General features: G+C 61.7%; 1 protein-coding gene across 6 annotated transcripts; it reads left to right on the forward strand.

Annotated features, from left to right (window-relative positions):
- The first annotated feature begins 269 nt into the window (after window positions 1-269).
- Window positions 270-17,310, forward strand: SBK1 (SH3 domain binding kinase 1). 6 transcript variants are annotated; one of them, XM_027732785.2, is made up of 5 exons: window positions 6,571-6,609; window positions 8,152-8,819; window positions 13,385-13,587; window positions 13,678-13,880; window positions 14,678-17,310. In XM_027732785.2, the coding sequence occupies exons 3-5, from the start codon at window positions 13,392-13,394 to the stop codon at window positions 15,458-15,460; spliced, it is 1,182 nt and encodes a 393-aa protein (XP_027588586.1). In that variant the 5' UTR covers window positions 6,571-6,609; window positions 8,152-8,819; window positions 13,385-13,391; the 3' UTR covers window positions 15,461-17,310. The 6 variants fall into 6 exon arrangements, with proteins under 6 accessions (XP_027588584.1, XP_027588586.1, XP_027588587.1 ...); XM_027732783.2 differs by lacking the exons at window positions 6,571-6,609; window positions 8,152-8,819 and adding an exon at window positions 270-903; XM_027732786.2 differs by lacking the exon at window positions 8,152-8,819 and having other exon boundaries at window positions 6,577-6,609.
- The last annotated feature ends 4,377 nt before the right edge of the window (window positions 17,311-21,687 follow it).

Raw genomic sequence — 21,687 nt, forward strand, 5'->3', positions numbered from 1 at the left:
AGTGGGGACGGAGGATGGGTCCCTCGGTGACACCCCGTGCACGGGGCGGGCGGGCTGAGTTTGCCGGGTCTCAGCTGCAGCCCTGGCGAGCCCCGAGGGAGCCTCCAGGCGCCGGGAGAGGGCGGCTGGAGCTCGGGCAGGCGGCAGGCGAGGAGTTAACTTCCAGCCTCGCCGCGGGAGTCTGGAGCTATTAATACTCGCACGCTGGTTCAGCTGTCAGAGCGAGCGGCTGCTCCACCAGTGAGACGAGCCCCGCGGAGCCGCCGCTCCACGACGACACAACTTTCCTCCTCCACCAGCGTGCTGGGCTCCCGACCCGGCCGCCTGCCTGCCGGACCCTTCCAGGCCCCGCTGGATCCTGCCAGAGCCTGCTGGACCCCACCTGCTGCAGGGGACACTTTTCCCTCACAGCCACACGGGCACCGTCCACCGTCCGGTGCCACGGGGCAGCCGCTTCCCGCGGCCTCTGAAGCACCGCAGGGCTCGGACCCCTCGCCCGGGTGATGCCATCCCAGGTGCCTGCTCGCACCCCCTGAGGAATGGCACTGCCGCCGGCCGGGCTGCACGATGGGTGCCGGGGCGGCATCGGGTGCCATCGTCAGCCCCGGAGCGAGGGCGACGTGGGACACGACACAGCCCAGCGCTGCCCCCGTGCCCGGTGAGCGGCCGGTCCTGGTGCTCAGCCCGGCCGTGTGACGGCCCCCCGACACCATGGCCCCGACAGGGCCAGCGTGAGCCTCCGGCCACCGCCGGCACCGGCAAGGAAGATGCCAACACCCCTCCGGCACTGCGTGCCCTGCAGTCCCCCTCGTCCGGGCACGGCGACCACTGGAGCAGAGCGATGGATTCCTTCTGCTTCGTCTGCTTCCAGAAAGAGGAGCTGCAGCCCCTGCACCTGCACAGGTCAGTGCTGCGGGTCCCGGGACACCGCTGGTGGGGACACAGCGCTGGTGGGGCTGTGCCATGAGCCCATGGTGGGGCATGGCATGGGAGCAGGGCACCGAGCGGGGCTGGGGGACAGAGCCTGGCGTGGGCCATGCCAAAGTTTCCTTTGGAGTAGGTGCATCCTCTCCTGGCCGGAGGAGTCCAGACCCCATTCTGTGCCGTGCAGTGCCCAGAGAGGCTGCAGTGCACAGCACGTGTGAGTGTCTGCCATGTGCTTCCCTGGCAGCAGCACTCTGGGGAACCCAGTGGGCATCCTGTGCCGTGCCATGACATGCTGGTGTGCTCATGGGAGCGGGGCTGTGGGCAGCGATGTGCATTCCAGAGCTATCCCAAATCCATCCAGGAGACATCCCACCCACTTCTGCCCACCTGAGCAGGGTCCCTGGCCACTCTCTCCTCTTCCCTGGCTGGCTGGGGCCCGGGAGCCAGAGCAGTTTGAGGGTCCCCAAGGACAGCCACGAGGCTCCCCAAGGCCTGTCCCTCTCAGCAGCTGCACCAGCACTCACCTCCCCCTTCCCCAAAATCTCCTCTGCCATCGGCGCTGCTGAGCGACAGCCAAGGAGAATGTGCCGGAATTAGCCGGGCAGCCGGTGAGGATGCGAGGTGTGAATGCTGGAACATGTTGTGCCCAACTGCTCCTCCGTGGCACTGAGCCACTGCCGGCTCCTGTGCCATGCCTTCATCCCCAGAGCAGAGCTCCCATCCGCTCCAGCCAGGAGCCTGCCAGGCACTGGCTGCCCATGGCGAGGGCTGGGGGGGGCTCAGGGCCACCGGCTGGGCTGTGGGTGTGGGACAATCCAGGCAGTTTGTCCTTCCTCCTGGTGTGCGGGAAGTTGTAGGATTTGTTTTGGTTTAAATCCTGGGGTTTTAGAGCCTTGGTTTCCGTGAGTCACTGCCCAGGTGGGGGGGGACAGGGAGACCAGGGATCGAGAGGGGTCTTGGGTGTGGGTGCTGCTGGCTGAGGGATGAACAGAATTCCCAGGGCTCCCATCCCACAGCCCAGCCTGGGGCTGGAGCTGACTGGCAGCATCCACACTGTGCTGGGTCACAGGTGTCACAAGTTTGTCGTTCTCAGCCACAGAGGGAGCACCCAGGGTGGCAGTGTGGTGGCCCAGAGTCCTGAATGGTGGCCACAGGGACCACCCCTCCCTGCACAGGGGGATGGAGAAGGAGGAACATCCTTGGCTTGTGCCTGTCCTGCCCTGCTCCAGCGTGGGCTACGCTGGGGGGGTCCCTGTGTCTGAACCCCCCTCTAGTTGTCACCAGTCTGTCCCTGAGCCTGTCTGCATCCCATGGTGACATGGCTGCCACTGCATGTCACCTCCAGCACAGCCCCAGTGGGGTAGCTCCTCTCGGGTGACCAAAGGGTGCTATCAGAGGGTGCTCCCTGGTCCTGCCACCTGCGCCAGGGCCAGTAAGCAGGGCCCACGCACGGATGCTGTGGCAGCATCTGTCTCCCCGTGCCTGTCCCCCCATGTCTGTCCCCCCGTACCTGTCCCCCCGTGCCTGTCCCCGCAGCCTCTAGATGGTGCCAGGAGAACGGTCTGCGAGCGGAGGCGGCCGGCGCCGTGCGGTGCCGGATGGTGCTGGGTACCGGGGTGCCGAAGTGTTCGGGTGCCAGGGCAGACCCCGTGGTTCTCCCCGTGCCCCCAGCTCCGTCCCTCCCTCTCCCCGAAGAAACACGTTCTGCCTCTTTTCCCGGGAAACCCATTCAAAAGAACCCCCCCTCTGTTTCCTTCCAACCCGGTAGCTGCACAGACATCATCCGGCTCCAGAGCCAACACCATTCCCAAGCTCCCGGCAAGTGCGGTCGGTGCTGCAGGTCCTGACCCAGCCCGCAGGACGCTGTGCCCCCCGCCCGGCTGTTGGGGTCCATCTCGTGTCCCCCGGGAGCACGGACGGGCCCTGGGGCTCCGAGGACAGGGACATCACCCCAAGGGCCGCTGGCAGGGGCTTGGCGTGTGCCCACCGCTGCCCCATAGCTCCCGGGTCGTGTCCCCTCCCCGACCTTGAGAGCAGCCGCTGGGAATCTCATCCCGGCTGCCACCACATGGGATGGCAACACACGCGTGGGGGGACCACCGAGGTGGGGGCGCTGAGCCCCCCGTCCACAGTCCGGGAACCAGCTCCCACCAGTCCCCTTTACCCTGGAATTCCGCACGGATGGGCGCTGTCCCCAGGGGCGGAGGGGGCACCCAGCGCCCCCCGGGTTGGCGGGGTGGGGGTTGTTCGGCCCCCAGCTGGGACACGGCGGAGCCCCCGGGACGAGCGGTTCCCTTTGCCGGAGCTGCGGCTCCCGGCGTGCTCCGCTCCCGCGTCAGCCTGCCCGCTTCCCTCCCTCTCCTCCTTCCCAGCATCCCCGCAGCAAGCCCGGCAGGTTTTGGGTCATATCACCGGTGCGTGACAGGCTGCGGGTGGCAGTGGAACCCCGGTCGTGGGGGGCTCAGCCCCTGGGCTCCTGCTCTGGCCAAGCGACGCCGGAGGGACAACCGACCTTCTCGCTGAATTCCGAGGGGATTTGGATTGCTGAAAAAATTTGGGGCTTTCCAGGTCACTTCCCACCACCCACCCTGTCCAAGCACATCCCATGGCACAAGCTGGATATTCCCTTTCTGAGCAGAAATCCCAGGGACACTCGTTGTCCCTCGGGGGGCTGGGGGATCTTCGCACGGTTTGGGATTGTATGAGGTGATAAACATATTTGATCCGGTTTCTTTCATCTCGTTAATCTTAATTAGTTATTAATATTCTGGGAGTGCTTTGAAGGCCACAAGCTCGGTGCAAACGCTCCCTGGTACTACTGGTGTTACTACTAAGTGTGTGTGACCCACATGCTGGCGAGGGCCCAGGCTGCAGCCTGGAAGCCACAAAGGGAGCTGACAAGCCCCATGGAGCCCCACAGAGTCCCACGGAGCCACATGGAGTCCTGCTGAGCCCCACAGAGGTCCGTTAAGCCCCATGGAGCCCCAGAGATCCCCACAGAACCCCACAGAGTGCTGATGGAGCCCTGTGGAATCTTCCATGGAGCCCTGCTGAGCCCTACAAAGCCCCATGAAGACCTGGTAAACCTCATGGAGTCCCATGGAGTCCTGATGAGTCCCATGGAGCCCCACAGAACTCCACAAAGATCCATGGAGTCCCATAGAGCTCCACTGAGCCCTGCTGAGCCCCACCAAGCCCCATGGAGTCCCACGGAGTCCCACAGAGTCTCACGGAGCCCTGCCAGGCCCAGTTGGTCCCTCACTGCCAGCTCAGCCTCTGTGTACCCAGAGCATAGCACAGCCCCATCCTCCAGCACTGGGGGGTGACACTCGGAGATGATCCATGTGTAGGACCTGTGACACCATCCCCGCAGCCTGCCGTGGTCCCTGGGCTGGCTCCCTGGGCACTGGCACCTCCCACCTGACCTAGAAACAGCCCTGAGCTATAAATAGGGCGGGAGCCAAAGGAGAGCTCAGAGGAGCAGCTTGGAATGCTGCAAGCGGGAGGCTGTGGGAGCTGGAATGGCATGGCAAGGACAGGCAGGGGACACAGGGTGACATGGGACTTGGGAAGGGGTGAGGCTGGACCCACTCTGTCCCCAGCAGCCCATGGAGTGGGGTGTGCAAGGAAGGCAGGTGTGGCTTTCACCAGCCCGTGTCCTGCTGGCCCAATGGTGCAGGGAGCACCATAGCTCTGCCCCCATCTCCCAGAATTTTCCCTTTTCCCAGCACCCTCACCCCACAACACTCTCCTGCCCTGTGCCACCCCTTTCCCAGCCCCACAGCAGCTGCTCTGGGCACCGTCAGCCCGCATCCAGCCCACCCTGGCTTGCTGGGGCACTGGGCTCTGGCAGTTCTGCTCTCATGCCACGCAGATGCCCACATCCCAGTGGGGATCACCCACATCCCAGTGGGGATCACCCACACTTGGAGCATTCGAGCCACAGGTGCCGGAGCTATTGCAGGAACTGGTGAGTGGAGGGAGACTGAGGGCACTGGCACTGTGAGCCTTTCCCAGGGCCCAGACCCTGGGGCTGGCAGTGCCCCGTGCAGCTGCCAAGAGGGAAGAGGGTGACAGTGGCACAGCCGATCCTGACACAAATTAAAGCACAGTGCTGGAGTGTGATTCACCCTCCTGCTTTAAAGTCATTCATGAAAAGATTCATTGCTCTGCGTCCTCTACAGGAGCAGATCAGAGCCGGCAGTGAGTCAGTGCCGATGGCTCCCCGGCCCTGTCCAGGGGTTGGGTGGCTCAGGGGGCAATGGGACAGCCCCAATCCCAGCAGAGCAGGCACAGCTGGTGTGTGGGAACAGCCCAGTGCCGCCCCTCAGAGCATGAGGAAGCCCCATGGCTGTGGGTCAGGTCAAAGTGGCATCAGGGGAGCAAAGGGACCCAGCACCCAGCTGAGAGTCAACCAAATCGTGGTCTGTGTTAAATGTCCCTGCTCCACGTCTGTGGGAACAGAAGGAAATGCAGGAAGAGGCGATGTGCCCAGGGGTGCTCCAAGGAAGAGCACGGTGCCTACCCCTCGCCTTCCTCCGGAAAAGCTGTCACTGTCCCCTGGCCTGGAGGTGCCTGGGAGCTCCTGGTGCCCAGCTCTGGCATTGCTTGCTAAGCGTGTTGCCAAATTTAAGGAGGCTGAAGGAAAGCCTCTGTGCTGCCTTTGCCTCAGCTGGTATTCCCTAGCTCAGCCCAAAGGGTCTTACCATCCGTGGGAAGCCTTGTGTCCTGCATGTATTGAGGAGCAGCTCTTGGGGAGTAGCCTGTGCTATGGTGAGGCATCACCTGTGCTGTGGTGGAACAGATTACCCAGAGAAGCTGTGGCTGCCCCATCCCTGGAAGCGTTCACGGACAGATTGGATGGGCCTCGGAGAAACCTGGGCTAGTGGAAGGTGTCCCTGCCCATGGCAGGTCCCTTTCCATCCAAACCATTCTGTGACTCTAGGATTCATGGTGGGCATCGCCCACACCACAGTGGACATCACCTGTGCCAAGGGAGAGGGACCAAATCCTTGGAGGGCTCAGGGATAGCAGTGCCCGGGGGACCACTGGGCAGCGGGATCAGTCCTGTGCCTGGGCATTCCTGCTGCATGGTGCCGGTGCTGCTGACCCTCATATGCTCCAAGCTCGGACTATCGGGGTCCTTGGGTGGGTGAGGGGTGTGAAGCTGACCCCTTAGGAGCACCGGTCTCGTCTCTATTGTCCCCAGCCCCGTGGTCTGCTCCGTGCCGAACCCGCGGTACCGGAGCTCCGCACCCGGTGGGGAGGGGGCGGCTCATCCCTGACCCTCCTCTCCAGGGCTACTCCCGCTCTTAATCCCTTCAGCTACATGGAGGGCGGGGACAAGCAGCGCCCCGCATCCCTCATCGCGCATCTCCCCATCCCCGCGGGGCCGGCGGCGGAGCCCCCCCGCTCCTCCCGCTCCTCCCGCTCCTCCCGCTCCTCCCGCTCCTCCCGCTCCGCGCTCCCTCCCCAGGGCGGCGCCGGTGCCGGTGCGGGCGGAGCGCGGCGCGGGGCGGGCGCTGCCGGGGGCTGCGGGGGGCTCGGCTCCGCTCCGCTCCGCTCCTCCGGCGGCGGCGGCGGCGGGGCCGCGGCATGAGGAGCCCGGCGGGGCGAGCGGAGGGCGGCAGCGGCGGCTCCTCTCCCGCCGGGGACGGGGCGCGGCGGCGGCTCGTCCCTCCGGTAAGGCGGCGGTGCGGGGCTGGGGGTGCGGGGATGAGGTGGGGCGATGGGGGTGCGGCTATGGGGGTGCGGGAGACGCTGCCCGCCCGGTACCGAGGCCGCCCTTTGTTTGCCCGCACGGCGCTGGGAGGGGGCAGACCCTTCATCCCGGTACAACCGGGGCTCCGGGATGAACGGAGCGGGGAGAGGCACCGCGCGGTGCGGGCGCTGCCCCCGGGATCGGCCGCCCTCCCCGGCCCGGGTCCCTCCTGCGGCCGATGGCACCTGCGCTCCGGGCGGCCCCGGCACGGCGCGGGGGGGACGGGGAGGAGGGACGGGGACGGCGGGGCGTTGAGCGACACCGGAGCGGAGCCGGGGCCGGGGGACCGGGGGTCTGGTCCCCGGGGGCTCCCCATGTATTTGGGGGCGTCTGGAAGGATGCGCTGAGGTGGAAGGCAGCTGGAAGCAGGGGAAGGGGAGAGCAGGGAGAGGCGGCCTCGGGGGCAGCTCAGGCCATGTCCCCTCGTGTCCCCTCATCACCTCCCATCGTTTCCTCTCATTGTGTACCCTTGTGTCCCCTCATCACCTCCCCATGTCATCTCCCCTTGTTTTCCATGTTCCCTCATCCCCCCTTGTGTTCCCTCATCAGCTTCCTGTCTTCCCTCTTACCTCCCGTCGTCGTTGTCCCCTCATGTCCTCGTCATCTCCCCTCAAGCCCCCTCACCATTTCCCCTCCTGTCCCCTCATTGTCTCCTCATTGTGTCCTCTCTTGTCCTCTTGTCATCTCCCCATCTCATCTCCTCTTGTCATCTCGCCTTGCGTCCCCTCGTGTCCCTTCATTGTGTCCCCTCATGTCCCCTTATGTTCCCTCATCACCTGCCCTGTCCCCCCTTTTCCCCCCCCATGTGCCCCCGTGTCCCCTCGGTGCGGGCACGGGTGTGGACCCCCCCTCCATCCCATCCCAGCCTCTCCCCGGCTGCGGCGGGGAAGGGGGAGCGTGACCCACTTTCCTCCAGGTCCGGCCCCTCTGCCGCTGTGGCCGCGGGCAGGCGACGCCAGCCGGGAGCCCCACCACAGCTCGGGGACCGGGAGCAGGGACAGGGACAGGGTGGTGCAGCCTCAGCACCCCTCTGTGCCAGACCGGTATGGAGGTGTCACCCACGGGGAGGTGAAGCCCAGAGCTGGGTGCCCACACACCGAGCCCCCGACCTGCCCGGCGCTCAGAGTGGCCCTGAGCGGGGTGTGCCCGTGCCCTGCCCGGGATGCCGTGGGAGCCCGGGATGCCGTGGGAGGAGATGAGGCACAGTGTCGGTGGGAGCACCCTCCTTCCTGGGAGCATTCCCAGCGGTGGGAGCCGGGCCGAGGCAGGGGGGATGCCCAGGCTGCATGGGGCACGTACAGGCTGTGCAGCCTCTTGGGTGGTGTCAGCTCTGGTTTTTGTGGTGGGGTGATGTGCCCCCATTGCCCCCGGGAGTGAGCAGGGCTGAGGGCCAGCTGGCCCTGCCCTGGGGACCCGGTGGGCAGGCAATGGGCAGGTGCCGTTCGGGGCATTTGTCTTTGCAGATCCCAACCGTGCGGTGCTGCTGGCGCTGGTGGAAGAGTTTTGGGAGGGAGATGATGACAGGCTGATGAAACCAATCAAACAATGAAGTAATCATAAATCCCCGGTGCCGGCGGTGAAGGCGGGAGCAGCTGGAGGCTGGAGGAGCTGAGGTCCTAACGAAACCATCCCGCTCAGCAGCAGAAATCCCGGGAGGCCGAAGCACTGAAAGGTGGCCAAGGTCCTGTCACCAGGGCTGATGGACAGAGACAGCACAGCACAGTGTGGATGAGGGCGGGGAAAATCCTGCTGGCAGCTCCGGGGGAGCAGTGCAGAGGGCACGGAGGACAGCAGCAGGAAGGAAGAGTGGTGGCTCCCCAGGAGCTGTTGGAGGAGAGAGTTCTGGTGCTGCTTTGTTTGCTCTTCGCAAATTTGCCTGCGAAACCTGAATCCTGGGACCAGAGGCTGAGGAATCTTGTCACAGGCTGATAGTCAGGATGGGAGATGGATCCCACAGCGGGAGACACTACGGATGGGTGTGAGGGGGCCTGACCCTGCCCCACAGCTGGGACATCCCCACCGGGACAGCAGCTCCTGCCAACTGGGATCCTGCGCACGGCTGGGCATTCATTGGCTTTGCTGAAGACGATCCTGGTGCTGAGAAGGCTGCTCTAGTCTAGGCAAGGAGCTGGTATGAGAATTGTTGGATACCTTGGAATTCAGTGCCAATTCAGTCCCAGATTGGGGTCACTGGGAAGTCCGAATTGCTGCAGGTGCTTTGGTGGAGGTTTGGTGCTAGTTCGGGTGGTGTCAGTGGTGCTCCAGCACTTCCCTGCAGAGCCAGCCAGAGAACGTGTAGATGTGCCCCATCCATGGCCTCTTTGGAGGTGGCTGCTCCTCCCAGGCTGCGGGATGCTGGCAGAGGGGCTGTTCCCAAACTGCTGCCACAGGCTGATGTCCCTGAGCCACGTGTGACCGACCACTTCCTGGACATACTCAGCTTATCCCGAGCGGTTTCGGATGGTCCTGGGATGGCACAGGGGTCAAGGAACTCTTTCCCTACATGTTTTGCTGCTTTTGGCGAGGTGGGAGGCAATGGCTGGCCGGGGTGGAGGCTGCCCAGCCGTGGCAGGTACCAGTGGCTCCGAGCCCCCGGGAGATGCTTGTCCTCCCCCCGTGCCTGCAGAGACGGCCTCGTTAGGCGAAGGTGCCTTTGCAAGCCCTCCCTGGGCTCCACTGTGCCACGGCCCCCAGGAAGCACAGCTCATATCTGTTATCTGTTGTGCGGGTCCCAGCGGTGCGGAGGAGAGGAGAGGATGTCCCTGGAACGGGGTCAGGCAGGAACAGAGGCAGTGGGGTCTGGAAATGGAGCGGGGCACTGGGAGGCAGCGGCTCCGCTCGGGGCACGGCCAAAGCACCACTGGCCCCTTGCCCCGGGGACACCCCAGCACCAAGGTGGTGTGGGAGGAGGGGGACCAGGAGCAGCAAAGGGCCAACCCCCCTTGGACATGACTTTGCTGGCTCAGTGGGTAGTTTGGGGAAAATAGGGGAGGTTTGGGAGCTGGTTAGGGTGTGAAGGGAGGCAGCTTCCTCCTGATGGGTGCCTTGGCCTCCAGCCTGCTGGGCTTGGAGGGGAGTCAGTGTTACCTGCTAATAACTAAGGATTTGGGGATGGCAAAGGGAGAAATCAAAGCTCTGCCCAATACCTACCAAGTGCAGGGACAGAGCAGTGTGGCCTGTGCCCATCCCACTGCTGCATGTTTCTCATTTCTCCCCTCTTTAAAGAGAAATTGGGGTCTTGCCAAGGCCCTGCCCCTGCCCTGCATAGGTTTTCCCTTTGTTTTTCCAATTCCTTTCCCCAGAGAAGCCCATGGTGCAAGTTCCATCTCCTGGCCAGGCTCCCAGCCCTGCACTGGGGTCAGCCCAAACCCTTTTCCTCTAACCTCCCTCAATAAATGGGTTGTTTTTCTGTCAGTCTCTGATGCGACCAGAGGGAGTTTTTCCCCCTTTCCCTCTTAATTTCCAAGCAGCTGCTGCTCCAGCAGCCTCCTCTAGGGGAGCCTGGGGCAGCTCTCCCGGGCGTCCTCTGCTCCTCTCAATGAGCTCTTAATGAGTTTGCAATTAGTTATCGGCAGAGCCGATGTGCCCAGGGCTGGGTGTGCAGTGGTGTGGGATGTGGAGCAGGATGCAGAGCAGGGCAAAGCATCTCCTTCTAAGGATCAGAGTGGGAATGGTTTGTTAGTGCTGGCCTCAGTACCTGGCAGGATGCTGGGCTCTGGATATGGGATTATGTCTTCCTGGGATTTGCTCTGTGATGTTGGTGATGGAGCCGGGAGGTTTGGGAAGAGCAGCAGCAGCTGCCGACGGAGACGAGTGGCTGCCTATAAATACCTGCCAGGGAGCAAGGAAGAAGTGGGTGGATTATCCTCCTCACTCAATGAGATAAATGGTTCTGAAGCTTAAACACAGAACAATTTTAGTCTGAATAGTAGGAGAAACGGTTCAGGATGCGGAGATGACGGCAGGAACTGCCTGTGGTGAGCAGCAGGTCCCGCTGCCACGTGGCAGCAGCTTTGCTGCCCCTTTGCCATTCCCAGGACCCAGAGTGGTGGGGGCCTTTGCCAGGGCTCAGCTGGGACGTGCATCCTTACTCCCTTCTTGGGAAAGCTCCTTCAGGAACACCCGAAACAACTGAGCTGGGAGAAGGCGGGTTTGGCTTCCTTTGGGCATGGTGATCTTCCAGTGTTTAGGGGCAGGACAGGAGCTGGTGCGCTGAGAAAAGGCCCCATTTTGGCTTTGGTGTCCCGATCTGGCACGTTGGTGGGCCTGGCCTGGGCGCAGAGGGCAGCCAAAGATACAAGACCTCAGCCCCAGCTGTGCCAGGCTGGTGGGATCTCTTGCCGCACTGGCACCATCATCTCCCCGTGTCCTGCTGTTCCCCCATCCCAGCTGTCCCTGTGAGCATGCAGAGCTGGAAATGAGCCCTCGCTCCCACCCGCTGCTGCCCCGCTTCGCTGCTCACATCAAACCCAACATGTTTTCAAAAGCATTTCAATTTTTAATGAAAACTTCTGTGTTTACGCTTCCCTCGGTCTCGGCACATTGGTATTTTGGTCACCGCTGCTGTTGGGTCCCTCCCGGGATCGCTGATGGCTCCGTGTTCCCGTTAGCCCTGGCACAGCGGGGTGTGCTGTGCGGAGCCGGCACTGCGGCAGGATCCCGGCCCCATCCCTGGAAGCACATCCCTGTGCCAGCCATGCAGACCACAGCAGGGACACCGGGCTTGGTGGGATCTCTGTTTCTCATGGATTTTCCTCGTTTGACGGTCAGAGACACCTGGAAACCCCAACAGGTTGAGCCAAGAGGAAAAGCAAACAGCCTTTGACTTGGAAAGCATTTCCACAACGCATCAGTCCTTCCCCTCCTCTCTCCCATCCAACCAACAGGTTTTTTTTCCTCAAAGCCCAACTTCCCTGACGTGAATAATTGCATTTCAACACCGGTTAATTAAGAGACATCGATGAGCGTGATTGTAAATCCAAGTGTAGACGGAATTCTTCTTGCAGGATGCTGGGGGCTGTTTTCAGTCCTGCCTCCAGCAAGCTGCTGCACTGATCCACCTCCACCTCCAGCACCCAGACGCTGAGATGGTGCTCCTCTGCCAGGAGGCCAATGAAACACTATGGAGATGAGCTGCTTTGGAGATCTTATGAGTCAAACTGTTACATTTTTGGAACATCATGATGTTGAAGTTCCTTTTCTATTTTTTCCCCAACTTCCCAGGGAAAAAAAATATAACTATAATAAGTGAAGAAGCTGAGCTTTGCTTTGGGATGAGAGGCAGCATGGTGCAGGGAAGGAAGGAGGAAGAAGTTGGAGATCAGTCTCAGCCTTGTTGGGAAAGGGTTGGGTGTGATCTTGACCCTGGGGGGTTGTGGGTGCTTCAGGGGGTGATGGAAGATGATGCAGCACCCTGAAGACAGTGTGGTGAGTGACTCCAAGCTCTTGTTGTAGGGATGGTCAGAGTGAGGAAAAAGAGTCACTGGTTTGATGGGAGTGAAGAATGTTGGTGCTGTTGTCCATGTACTGCTGGCTGGGCCACCCCTTGTTCGGCTTTGGTGAGATCCCACCTGGAGTACCATGCCCAGCTCTGGGGTCCACAGCACAGGAAAGATGTGGATCTGTTAGAGCAAGTCCAGAGGAGGCCACAAAGATGATTATTGGGATGGAGCACCTCTGCTATGAGGAAAAGCTGAGAGAATTTGGATTTTAAAGCCTGGAGAAGGCTCCAGGGAGACCTTAGAGCCCCCTCCTATGCCTAAAGGGGCTTCAGGAGAGCTGGAGACGGACTTTGGACAAGGGTCTGGACTGACAGGCCAAGGGGGAATGGCTTCCCACTGCCAGAGGGCAGGGTTAGGTGGGATATTGAGAAGGAATTCTTCCCTGTGAGGGTGGTGAGGCCCTGGCACAGGTTGTCCAGAGAAGCTGTGGTTGCCCCATCCCTGGAAGTGTTGAAGGCTGGAGAGGGCTTGGATCAACCTTGTGTAGAGGAAGGTGTCCCTGCCCATGGCAGGGGGTGGAATGAGTTGAGCTTTGAAGCTCCTTCCAACTGAAACCAGTCTGGGATTCTGTGATTCTCTGAACCAGGGCATCCATCACCTTGGCAGGGGGAGGCCAAGAGTCAGTGCTGATGGATAGTCAGGGGGATATGATGGAGGGATTTCTGGAAGAGCCATCATATCCCGCCTGGTTCGTGCAGCATGGCCCTGGCTCTGCTCTGGAGTGCCACTGGCTTGTGTGAGGCTCGGCTCTGGAGGGGGCTGCAGTGGTGGAGGGGACAGGGCTGGCTGCCAGGGTCCACACTGAGGACTGTGGCAGCAGTGGGGAGCCCCTAAAGGCCTCAGTGTGTGGTGGCTGTGAACACACCAGGGCTGAGGAGATGTGTGTGTCCGTGTGTGTCCATGTGTGTGTCCATGTCCCTGCCCTCCTGTCTCTGCCATGCCCTGAGCCCTCCCTTTGCCCCCAGACGTCCCCCTGAGTTGGTGGCACAGGGACCACTGACCCACACGGCTGCAGCCCCACAGAGACTGGAGCATCCTCTCCAGAGCAATTTGGTCGGTGGCCACAGGGCACAGAGGGGTGGCACTCAGTGGGGGCTGCTCCAGCCCTGGGGGTGGGATGGGACGGGACGGGATGGGACAGGACATGGTGGCTTTGCAGCACCCACCGAAATGCTGCCCCGCCTCTGCCTTGCAGCGCAACCATGAGCGCGGGTTCGATTGAGCAGGAGCCGTCGCGCAAGCTGGCCTGCTGCGGGGTGCCCCTCATCACCGAGGACATGCAGTCCCTGGCCATCCGCACCCTCTCAGGCACCGACATCAGCAAGCACTACGACCTCATCCGCGAGCTCGGCAAGGGCACCTACGGCAAGGTGGACCTGGTGTCCCACAAAAGCACAGGTGAGTGGAGCAGGGGGCTGTGCTGGGAGCAGAGTGCCTGGCACATCCCAACCGTGCCCTGGGCTCACCTCCGTCCCCTGCCCTCCGCAGGCACCAAGATGGCCCTGAAGTTCGTCAACAAGAGCAAGACGAAGCTGAAGAACTTCCTGCGGGAGTTCAGCATCACCAACACACTCTCCTCCAGCCCCTTCATCATCAAGGTCTTTGACGTGGTCTTCGAGACTGAGGACTGCTACGTCTTCGCTCAGGAGTATGCCCCTGGTGGGGACCTCTTCGACATCATCCCGCCGCAGGTGAGAGCCCCCGCCCCTCCTGCAGGAGCCTTTTTGGGCTGTGGGGGCTCAGTATCCCCAGGGCTCTGAGCAAAGCTGCTGTGGTGCTTTGGTGCCCCTGTGGGAGGGGGCGGTGGGTGCAAGGACTGGGCAGCCCTGTGTGGGTCGCTCCTGAACACAAGCACCTACAAGCAAGTCTGGGACTGATCACCCATCCCCTGGGTTGCTGAGATCCATCCCTAGGGTGGCCTGGGACTGATCACCCATCCCCTGGGTGGCTAAGATCCATCATCCATCCCTAGGGTGGCCTGGGACCCATCACCTGTCCCTAGGGTGATCTGGGCCTTGTAATGCATCTGTAGGGTGGCCTGGGACTTATGACCGTCCCCTGGGTGGTCTGAGATCCATCACCCATTGCTAGGATGGCCTAAGGCCCACTACCTATCCCTAGAGTGGCCTTCCCATCACCCTTCCCTTGGGGAAGTTGTGGCTGCCTGAACCATGGAAGTGTTCAAGGCATGTTGGATGGGGCTTGGAGCAACCTGGTCTAGTGGAAGGCGTCCCTGCTCATGGCAAGGGGTGAAATGAGATGGCCCTTAAGGTCTCTTACAACACAGACCATCCTGGGGTTCTATGGGGAGTCACCACCCATCCCTCAGCTGGCCCAGGGCCCACCGCCCATCTCCCTGCCTCTGAAAGCACCCAAATAACACCATCCATGCCCATGTTGGATGTGTAACAGATATATGTGGGGTCCCCGAGCTGGGTGGGAACACCCCAGGGCTCGGTGGCGGGTGGCTGACGCCGTGTCTGCACAGGTGGGGCTCCCCGAGGAGCTGGTGAAGCGCTGTGTGCAGCAGCTGGGCCTGGCCCTCGACTACATGCACAGCAAGAGCCTGGTGCACCGGGACATCAAACCGGAGAACGTCCTGCTCTTCGACCGCGACTGCCGCCGCGTCAAACTGGCCGACTTCGGCATGACCCGCAAGGTGGGCTGCCGGGTCAAGCGCATCAGTGGCACCATCCCCTACACGGCGCCCGAGGTGTGCCAGGCCGGCCGGGCCGAGGGCTTTGCTGTGGACACCAGCATCGATGTCTGGGCTTTTGGGGTGCTCATCTTCTGCGTCCTCACCGGCAACTTCCCCTGGGAGGCGGCGGTGGCGTCCGATGCCTTCTTCGAGGAGTTCGTGCGGTGGCAGAAGGGGCGGCTGGGGGGGCTGCCCTCGCAGTGGCGGCGCTTCACGGACAGCGCCCTGCGCATGTTCCAGCGCCTGCTGGCCCTCGACCCCGAGAAGCGCTGCCCCGTCAAGGAGGTTTTCTACTTCATCAAGTGCGACCTGATGGCCGAGGTGCGGTGCCGGCCCTCCTACCGCTCCCGCAAACACACCAGGGACAAGCTCCCGGCCGGCTCCCACTGCCACGAGGCCGCCGGCTCCTGCACCCCTGCCCCGCTCAAGAGGACCGTCCTGACAGAAGGGAGCGGAGCGCGCGGCCCCGAGTCCAGCGCGGCCGCCCCGGGGACGGCCAGCAGGACAGATGGACGGCAGGACAAAGGCAAAGGACAGATGGTCCTGGCCACAGCAATAGAGATCTGCGTCTGACGGCGCCGCGGCAGCGGCCGCACGACCCGTCCTGTCCCCCCGCCCCGGCAACAGGGATGGGAGGAGCTGCTCGTGGTGGAGGCACGAGCCGGGACCAGGCTCTGGGTCTCCCAAAGCAAAAAAAAAGGAAAAGAAACACAAACGAAGAGGAAAAGGACAGAACTGGTTGCGCTCCGTAGCGCCGAGGATGCCAATGCCCCCACCCTGCCTGGGTGAGGCCGGCAGCGGGAGCCCAGCCAAGGGCACCGCGTGCTGCCAGGGAGGACAGGGGTGCCCACGGTCCTGCCATGGCCATGCTGCCCCTCCAAGGCTTCCCACAGGGTGGCATGGGGAGAGGTCTCCCAGTACAGGGAGGAAGAGTCGGGAGGGTAGTGGATGGGAGGTCCGGGGCAGGCAGTGCCCACTGGCTCTCCCCCACCCTGTGCTTGATCCCTGGACTGGGAGCGGGAAGGCCGATGACCCCATACCATGGAGGAGGCCTTTGGGGAGGTTTGGGTGGGTGATGATTTGTCCCCTTCCACCAATCCCCTCCCCACTGGTGGGGACCGGGAAGGGATGAGGAGATGGACACCGGGCTGGTGACGGGGAGCTGGGGGGTTTCAGGCAGCCCAGGACCCCTGGCAACCCCGGCTGCCTCCCTGTGGTGGGAGGTGCTGGCAGCCATCGATGTAGCAAGTGTCCCTGTCTGTGTGTCATTGTGTGTCCCACCACTGCCACTGGCAGCCCCTGCCCCCCCTGCCCTGCCCCACATGGCCCCAGACCCCACTGGAGGGACAGGTCCCTCCAGCCGGGAGCTGTGCTCCGGGCTGTGGCCCGTGGCCACAGTGCCATCCAGCAGGTTGGATGCTCAGGGCCAAGCTGGCTCTGCCATAGTGGCACCTCTGCAGACTCTCTGTCCCTGGGGACTGGAAGAGGTGGCAGCAGTGCAGCCCCAGGCTGGTCTGCACACCCCGGGAGCAGGGGAGGGGGCTCCGAGCAGCCTCCAGAGAGCCAGCCTGGTTCCCTGTGCTCATCCCATCACCCCTCCTCGCTGTCACCCCTTCCCCAAACTCTGTCACTCTCCCCTGGGGCTGGCGGGGAGGAGGCGGTGGGATGGACCCCCGGGGCTGGCTGCAGCAAGGCAGGGGGCGGTGGCAGGAGCCGCTGGTGGTCCCTTAGTGACAAGGTCACGGGGGTGTGTGTGTGGGGGACACAACTCCCCTCGCGGTTTTGGGCACCCAGCGGAGTGGGGGGCTCACCCGGAGAGGGTGGGGGGCACCCCAAGGCGGCAGCACTCTGGTATGGTTTGGGCTTCCCTCCCATCGGGTGGGTGCCGGGGGGGCCCCCTGTGCCCCCCGGCGCCGCAATTCCCGCACCAAGGGCTATCCCGCTATCCAGCAGCAGCAGCAGCAGTTTACAGAGCAGGCGGGCGGACCCCCCGCCCCCGCTGCTGCCCCCGGGCCCCTCCGCCCCCTGCCCGCGGTGCCGGGCCCCGGGCGGCCTTAGAAGTAGCATTGCCCCTAAGTAGAGACGCTCTAGGCACCGGTTTTTCTCCTTTTTGCCTTAGGTCCCTCGATGTCCTCAATCTTTCGTGCAATAATGTAGATAAGGGATCCCGGCCGCCCCGGGAGGGCTCGGCGGTGCCTCTCTGGGAGGGCTCGGCGGCACCTCCCGGGGGTCTGTCCCGGGGGGGTGCCCCGTGTGATTTCTGTCCCCATCGAGGTCGCTGTGTCGGTAGGTTGTCGGGTTTTTATTTCCAGTTCCCTCAGCTGTCGGGTTTCAGACCTTCTTCCCGTAGGAGAGGCTGTAGTGTCACAGACGTTACCTCAGTTTGTCACTGTTGAAAAGGATTAAAAAAAACAAAAAACAAAAAACAAAAACCACAACTGAAACCATAAAAAAATGACAAAATACATAGTTATAAAAGCAACAAAAAAATTGTCAATGGCGGTGAAGACTTTTTTATTAAATAAAGTAAAAGTGATGCTGCTGGTGTGGGCGGGGAGCACAACCTCTGCCTGGGGCTCGCTGTCCCCCCAGTGTCACCATGTCCCCTCCATGCCCGGCCATCGTGGCCACCCCTGGGTGGGAGGGGAGGAGCACGGGGAGCAGCACCGTGGGGCAGGGTGGCAGCACCCTTGGGTGGGGGGCACCGAGCTGCCCTTGGTGCAGCCCCCTCTGAACAGCCAGGGCTGCCTGATGCCAAATGTATTCCAGCCACGTCCACAGGCTAATTTCAATTTCCTGGTAATTATGCAAATGAATGTGGATTTAATTAAGGGCAGATTTCATTAAAGTCTTCTTGGGGAAATGAGAACAGGATGGGGGAGAGCGAGGAGGAGGTGGCAGGGAAGAGGAGATGAAGGCAGCGCCTGCCCCGGAAGATAAATAGTCACAGGGGATGCCGAGGGGATGGATGGGATCCCTTGGGAGTGGGGGTCCCACTGCTCCCTGCCACAGGACCCCCATGGCGGGGGGCTCGGGGTCCCCAGCCCAGGGCGGGGGCTGTGTGGTGCACAGCTGGGAGCGGTGCCTGGGATGGACCCCGGGAAGATGCAGCTCCTTGGTGCATTCCCAGCCCCGCTCCAGGGACAGGGCGCCGAGCCCCGTTCATCCACAACTCCAGCAGCGACGGCTCTTGTCTCCTTCGCTCCCAGCAGGGCAGGGAAAGCATTGCTTCGACACGTGATTTATATTTTTCTCTTCCCCGGCTAAAAATACGGATTTGGCCACGACAAGAGGTCTAGGAAATCAATGTCATTGTCACCAGGCGCTGGCTGGCAGGACCCTCCCCTCCCCGATGCAGACAAAAAAAGGGAACGCTGCCATTTGACGTCCTCGAGCTGAACCTCACGCGGCTCCAGCGGAGCTGCCTTTAATTCAAACTGAAATGGATAATTTTATCCCGGCAAGGTCGGGATGCTGAGCCCGGCAGCGCCAGGAGGGCCAGAGCTGCTTGTCTCCAGGTAAAACCTTCAGACCCAAAAAACGTGTCTGAAGTTTACCAAGCCACCACCTGCCCAAAAAAACCACCACATCCCTGCGTTACTTCCGAGTTTGCTCCCAGGTTTGGCCAGGAAGGCAGCGGGACATCCCGGGGGCCATGACCACTGACCTTGGGCAGTGCCCCAAGCAAAGGATGAGCAGCACAATCACTGCTCTGAAAGGAAAATAACTCCTCCATTTGTACAGATCCTGGAGGACTGGAGGGAAGAGGCGCAGGGTGGCAGGTGTGGGGTGGCACGGATGTGGGTGCATGTGTAAAACCAGATCTCTCCCGAGCTGGAAAGGCCTGGCTGTTACACTCAGCTGCTGAACCTTCCTCTCATTTCATCCACCCTTTGATTCCAGAGCTGGATTGTGCCCGGTTTTGCTCAGAGACACCAAGTGAGGCACTGCAGCCCCAGCTAAAACACCAGGGGTTGAGAGTAAAAATAGCTGGGAATGATCCACTCAATGGTAGCACAATGATCCATGCCAAGCTGGCATTGCAGGAAGTCCCACCCCAATCCCAAGCAGGTCCTTTAAAAGGTAATGTTTTGCCACTAAGCCGGTGCTTCAGCTCCCCCCTGACTCAGGAGGGGCTGTGGGATGAGAAGTGAGTTCCCACTCACGCATCCCAAACTGGGAGGGGAGCGCAGGATCCGGGCTGACGGGGGCTTCCCTAGCCTGGCACAGGGACATGGGGGGACGTGAGCCTGGCGTGGTGAGGACCCATTAAATGTGCTTCTCAGGGCTGATCTGCTTCCAAGAATTTCCAAAAATAGTGGCAGCACCAAGCTGGAATGGGCGTTGGGAGGAAATGTGACTCATGTGCCACCCGGCACCCCAGCGGAACCGAGCACAGGGCTGAGCAGGAATGCTGGAGGGATGGGAGCTGTGGGAGGAGGCACGAGGGCATTCCGATCCCTTTCTGGTGGCAGCAGAATGCCCACGGAGGGGATGCAGCTCAGGTTCATCCCTGCCTGTCCTTCCCTCGGGGCCCCTCTGCTGTCCGTGATTCCAGCTGCTGGGAATGATGGACAGACGTCAGTTAAAGCCTGGCAGCTGCCAAGGGCCCCAGCGGGGATGAGCTGCTGGAGCCAGACAGCAAAAGCTGTCCTGAGGTGGAGAAAAATCCAGCCTGTGCCACGTGAGATGTCTCAGCAGGGCCACAGCTGGTGGAAGAAGGGAGAGGTGACCTTGTGTGACAATCCAGCCACTTCTGGGAAGAGGGAGAGCAGAGCTGGCTGCATCTCCAGCCCCATCCCACCACAGCCAGTTCCCAGGTACATCCCTGCCTGGTGAAAGAGCTCTGTGAGCATCCCACAGGGAACAGCTCTGGGCCAAACCCTGCTGGGTGTGAAGTGCCTTTGCTCCAGCCTCAGCCAGCCGGGAGGATTTCAGCACAGGGCAGAGGGAAGCAGGAGGCTGCTGACATCTCTGCATTGGCTTTGTGCTCCCTGCAATGGGTTTGGACACATTTTTTCATCCAAAGGTGTTTTTTCCCCGTGGAAAACCCAGTGTTTTCACCAGGGTCTTTCAGCTGAAAGAGAGGTGGGTGTGTCAGCTTTGGGAGGAGGGGGTTGATGGCAATTTTGGGGTGTGGGGGGATGCCAGGGCTCAAGGGAGAGGATGGAGAGCACCCCCAGCCCTGCACACTCCCCCACCACCCAAAGGGGTGGGTTATGGGCTCCAGCTCGCAGGTCTCCCACGTTGCCATGACAACAGCAGCATCCCAGCTTGGCAGGGATGGGAGATCTCCTCCATCCCACCACTGCCTCGCCCGGACATGGGTCTGGATGCCAGCACAGGCAGCCCCCCTGCCGTGCCTGCCCAGGGTGCCCGGGGCAGCACCCCAAGCCCACAGAGGAGCACAGGGTGCTGTTCCTGCTGACCACACTCCTCCGAATCCAGCCCTTCTTTCACATCCCTCCAAAAGCCACAGGGCTGCCAGGGCAGGGGCAGGAAAGGGTTCTGCTTTTCAGGTATCTTCCCATTCCAGAACCCTCTACCTGCTCCAGCTTTGCAGGATCCTGGCTAGCAGATCTTCCCTCTGCCAGCTACACCACCCCCAGGCTGCCCCCAAACCTCTCCCCTTCTCCCCCGGGGTGGTAGGGTGGGCAGTGGGCTCCCAGATCGTGGATCCTACTCCCCCAGTCACCCCAGATTTGGGAGCGGCAGAGCCAGAGGTGTCTCTGGGGTGGTGTTTTCCCACACTAATCAGAGCATCCTCATGGGTGGCTCTCGCTCTCTGCAGCCTCCCAACCCCTCAGCTCTCAGCCTGGAGAGATCCAGAGCTAAATCCTCCCTGACATCGGTGACACCAGGCTGGGGAGAAGTTAAGCTCCTTGCCTCAGAGGCTGCTACACCTCCGGGAAAGTTGTGTTTGAAAAGCGTTAATACAAGATTAATTGAGGCTTTAATAAACAGCAAATCAAGTGCTAATGGAGCCCAACTTGTAAGCCATGTGTAACACCCTGGGGGCTTAAAGGCATCCAGAATTTGCTTAAAGGGGGTGTTAATCACCTTGTAACCCCGAAGATGCCATGTGGGAAAGAAATTTTAGGAGAAAAGGCTGCAGATGAGCCAGGAGTGCTGCCTCACCACTCTGGCCACTTAGGAGTGGGGGGTTTATAAGTGTTTCCCCCACCCCAGCCCTGACAGGAAGGCAGGCAGAGGAATTTGGGTCACCTGAGTGCCTCTGGGGCTGGAGCAGAGTCAGGAGCCACAATGAAGAAAGGCCAGTCTATAAGGGATGGCCAGATCCCACCTGGAGTGTAGCCACGGAGCAGGGGCTGGAGGGGTAACTGGGGACCATTTGGAGTGGGCAAACCCTGCAGCTGGCCTGGGTCCCTCTCTTGGGCTGCACCTCCTTTGCCTTGTTCCCATCTGCACTTCCCTTGCTGAAGCTTTGCCACTTCATCCCTCTGCTTTGCACCTCCCCACCCTCTCTGCTTCCAGCACCGCACCATCCCGAGCAGTGATTGAGACCCCTCACCCTTCTCTTCTTCACACCGAGGCAGGTCCAGCTCCCTCAGCCTCTCCTGGCCTCACTCCAGCTTGTGGCACACCTGCCCATCACCCGAGGGACTGACCCTTCCCAGCCTGGTTCCAGGAGCACTGCCAGGAGCCTTTCCCAAGGATGGAGCTCTAGTTCCCAAGTCCTGCTTTACCCCACGAGCATTGCTGGCTCTGCAGAGCTCCTGGGCCTTGTCTGCCCCACAAGGCTGGCCAGGATAGCTCATACATGCCAGGACTGATTGTCT

The sequence above is a fragment of the Pipra filicauda genome, unplaced genomic scaffold (assembly GCF_003945595.2).
Source record: "Pipra filicauda isolate LSUMZ 115617 unplaced genomic scaffold, ASM394559v2 scaffold73_size2923735_pilon, whole genome shotgun sequence".
Lineage (NCBI taxonomy): Eukaryota > Metazoa > Chordata > Aves > Passeriformes > Pipridae > Pipra > Pipra filicauda.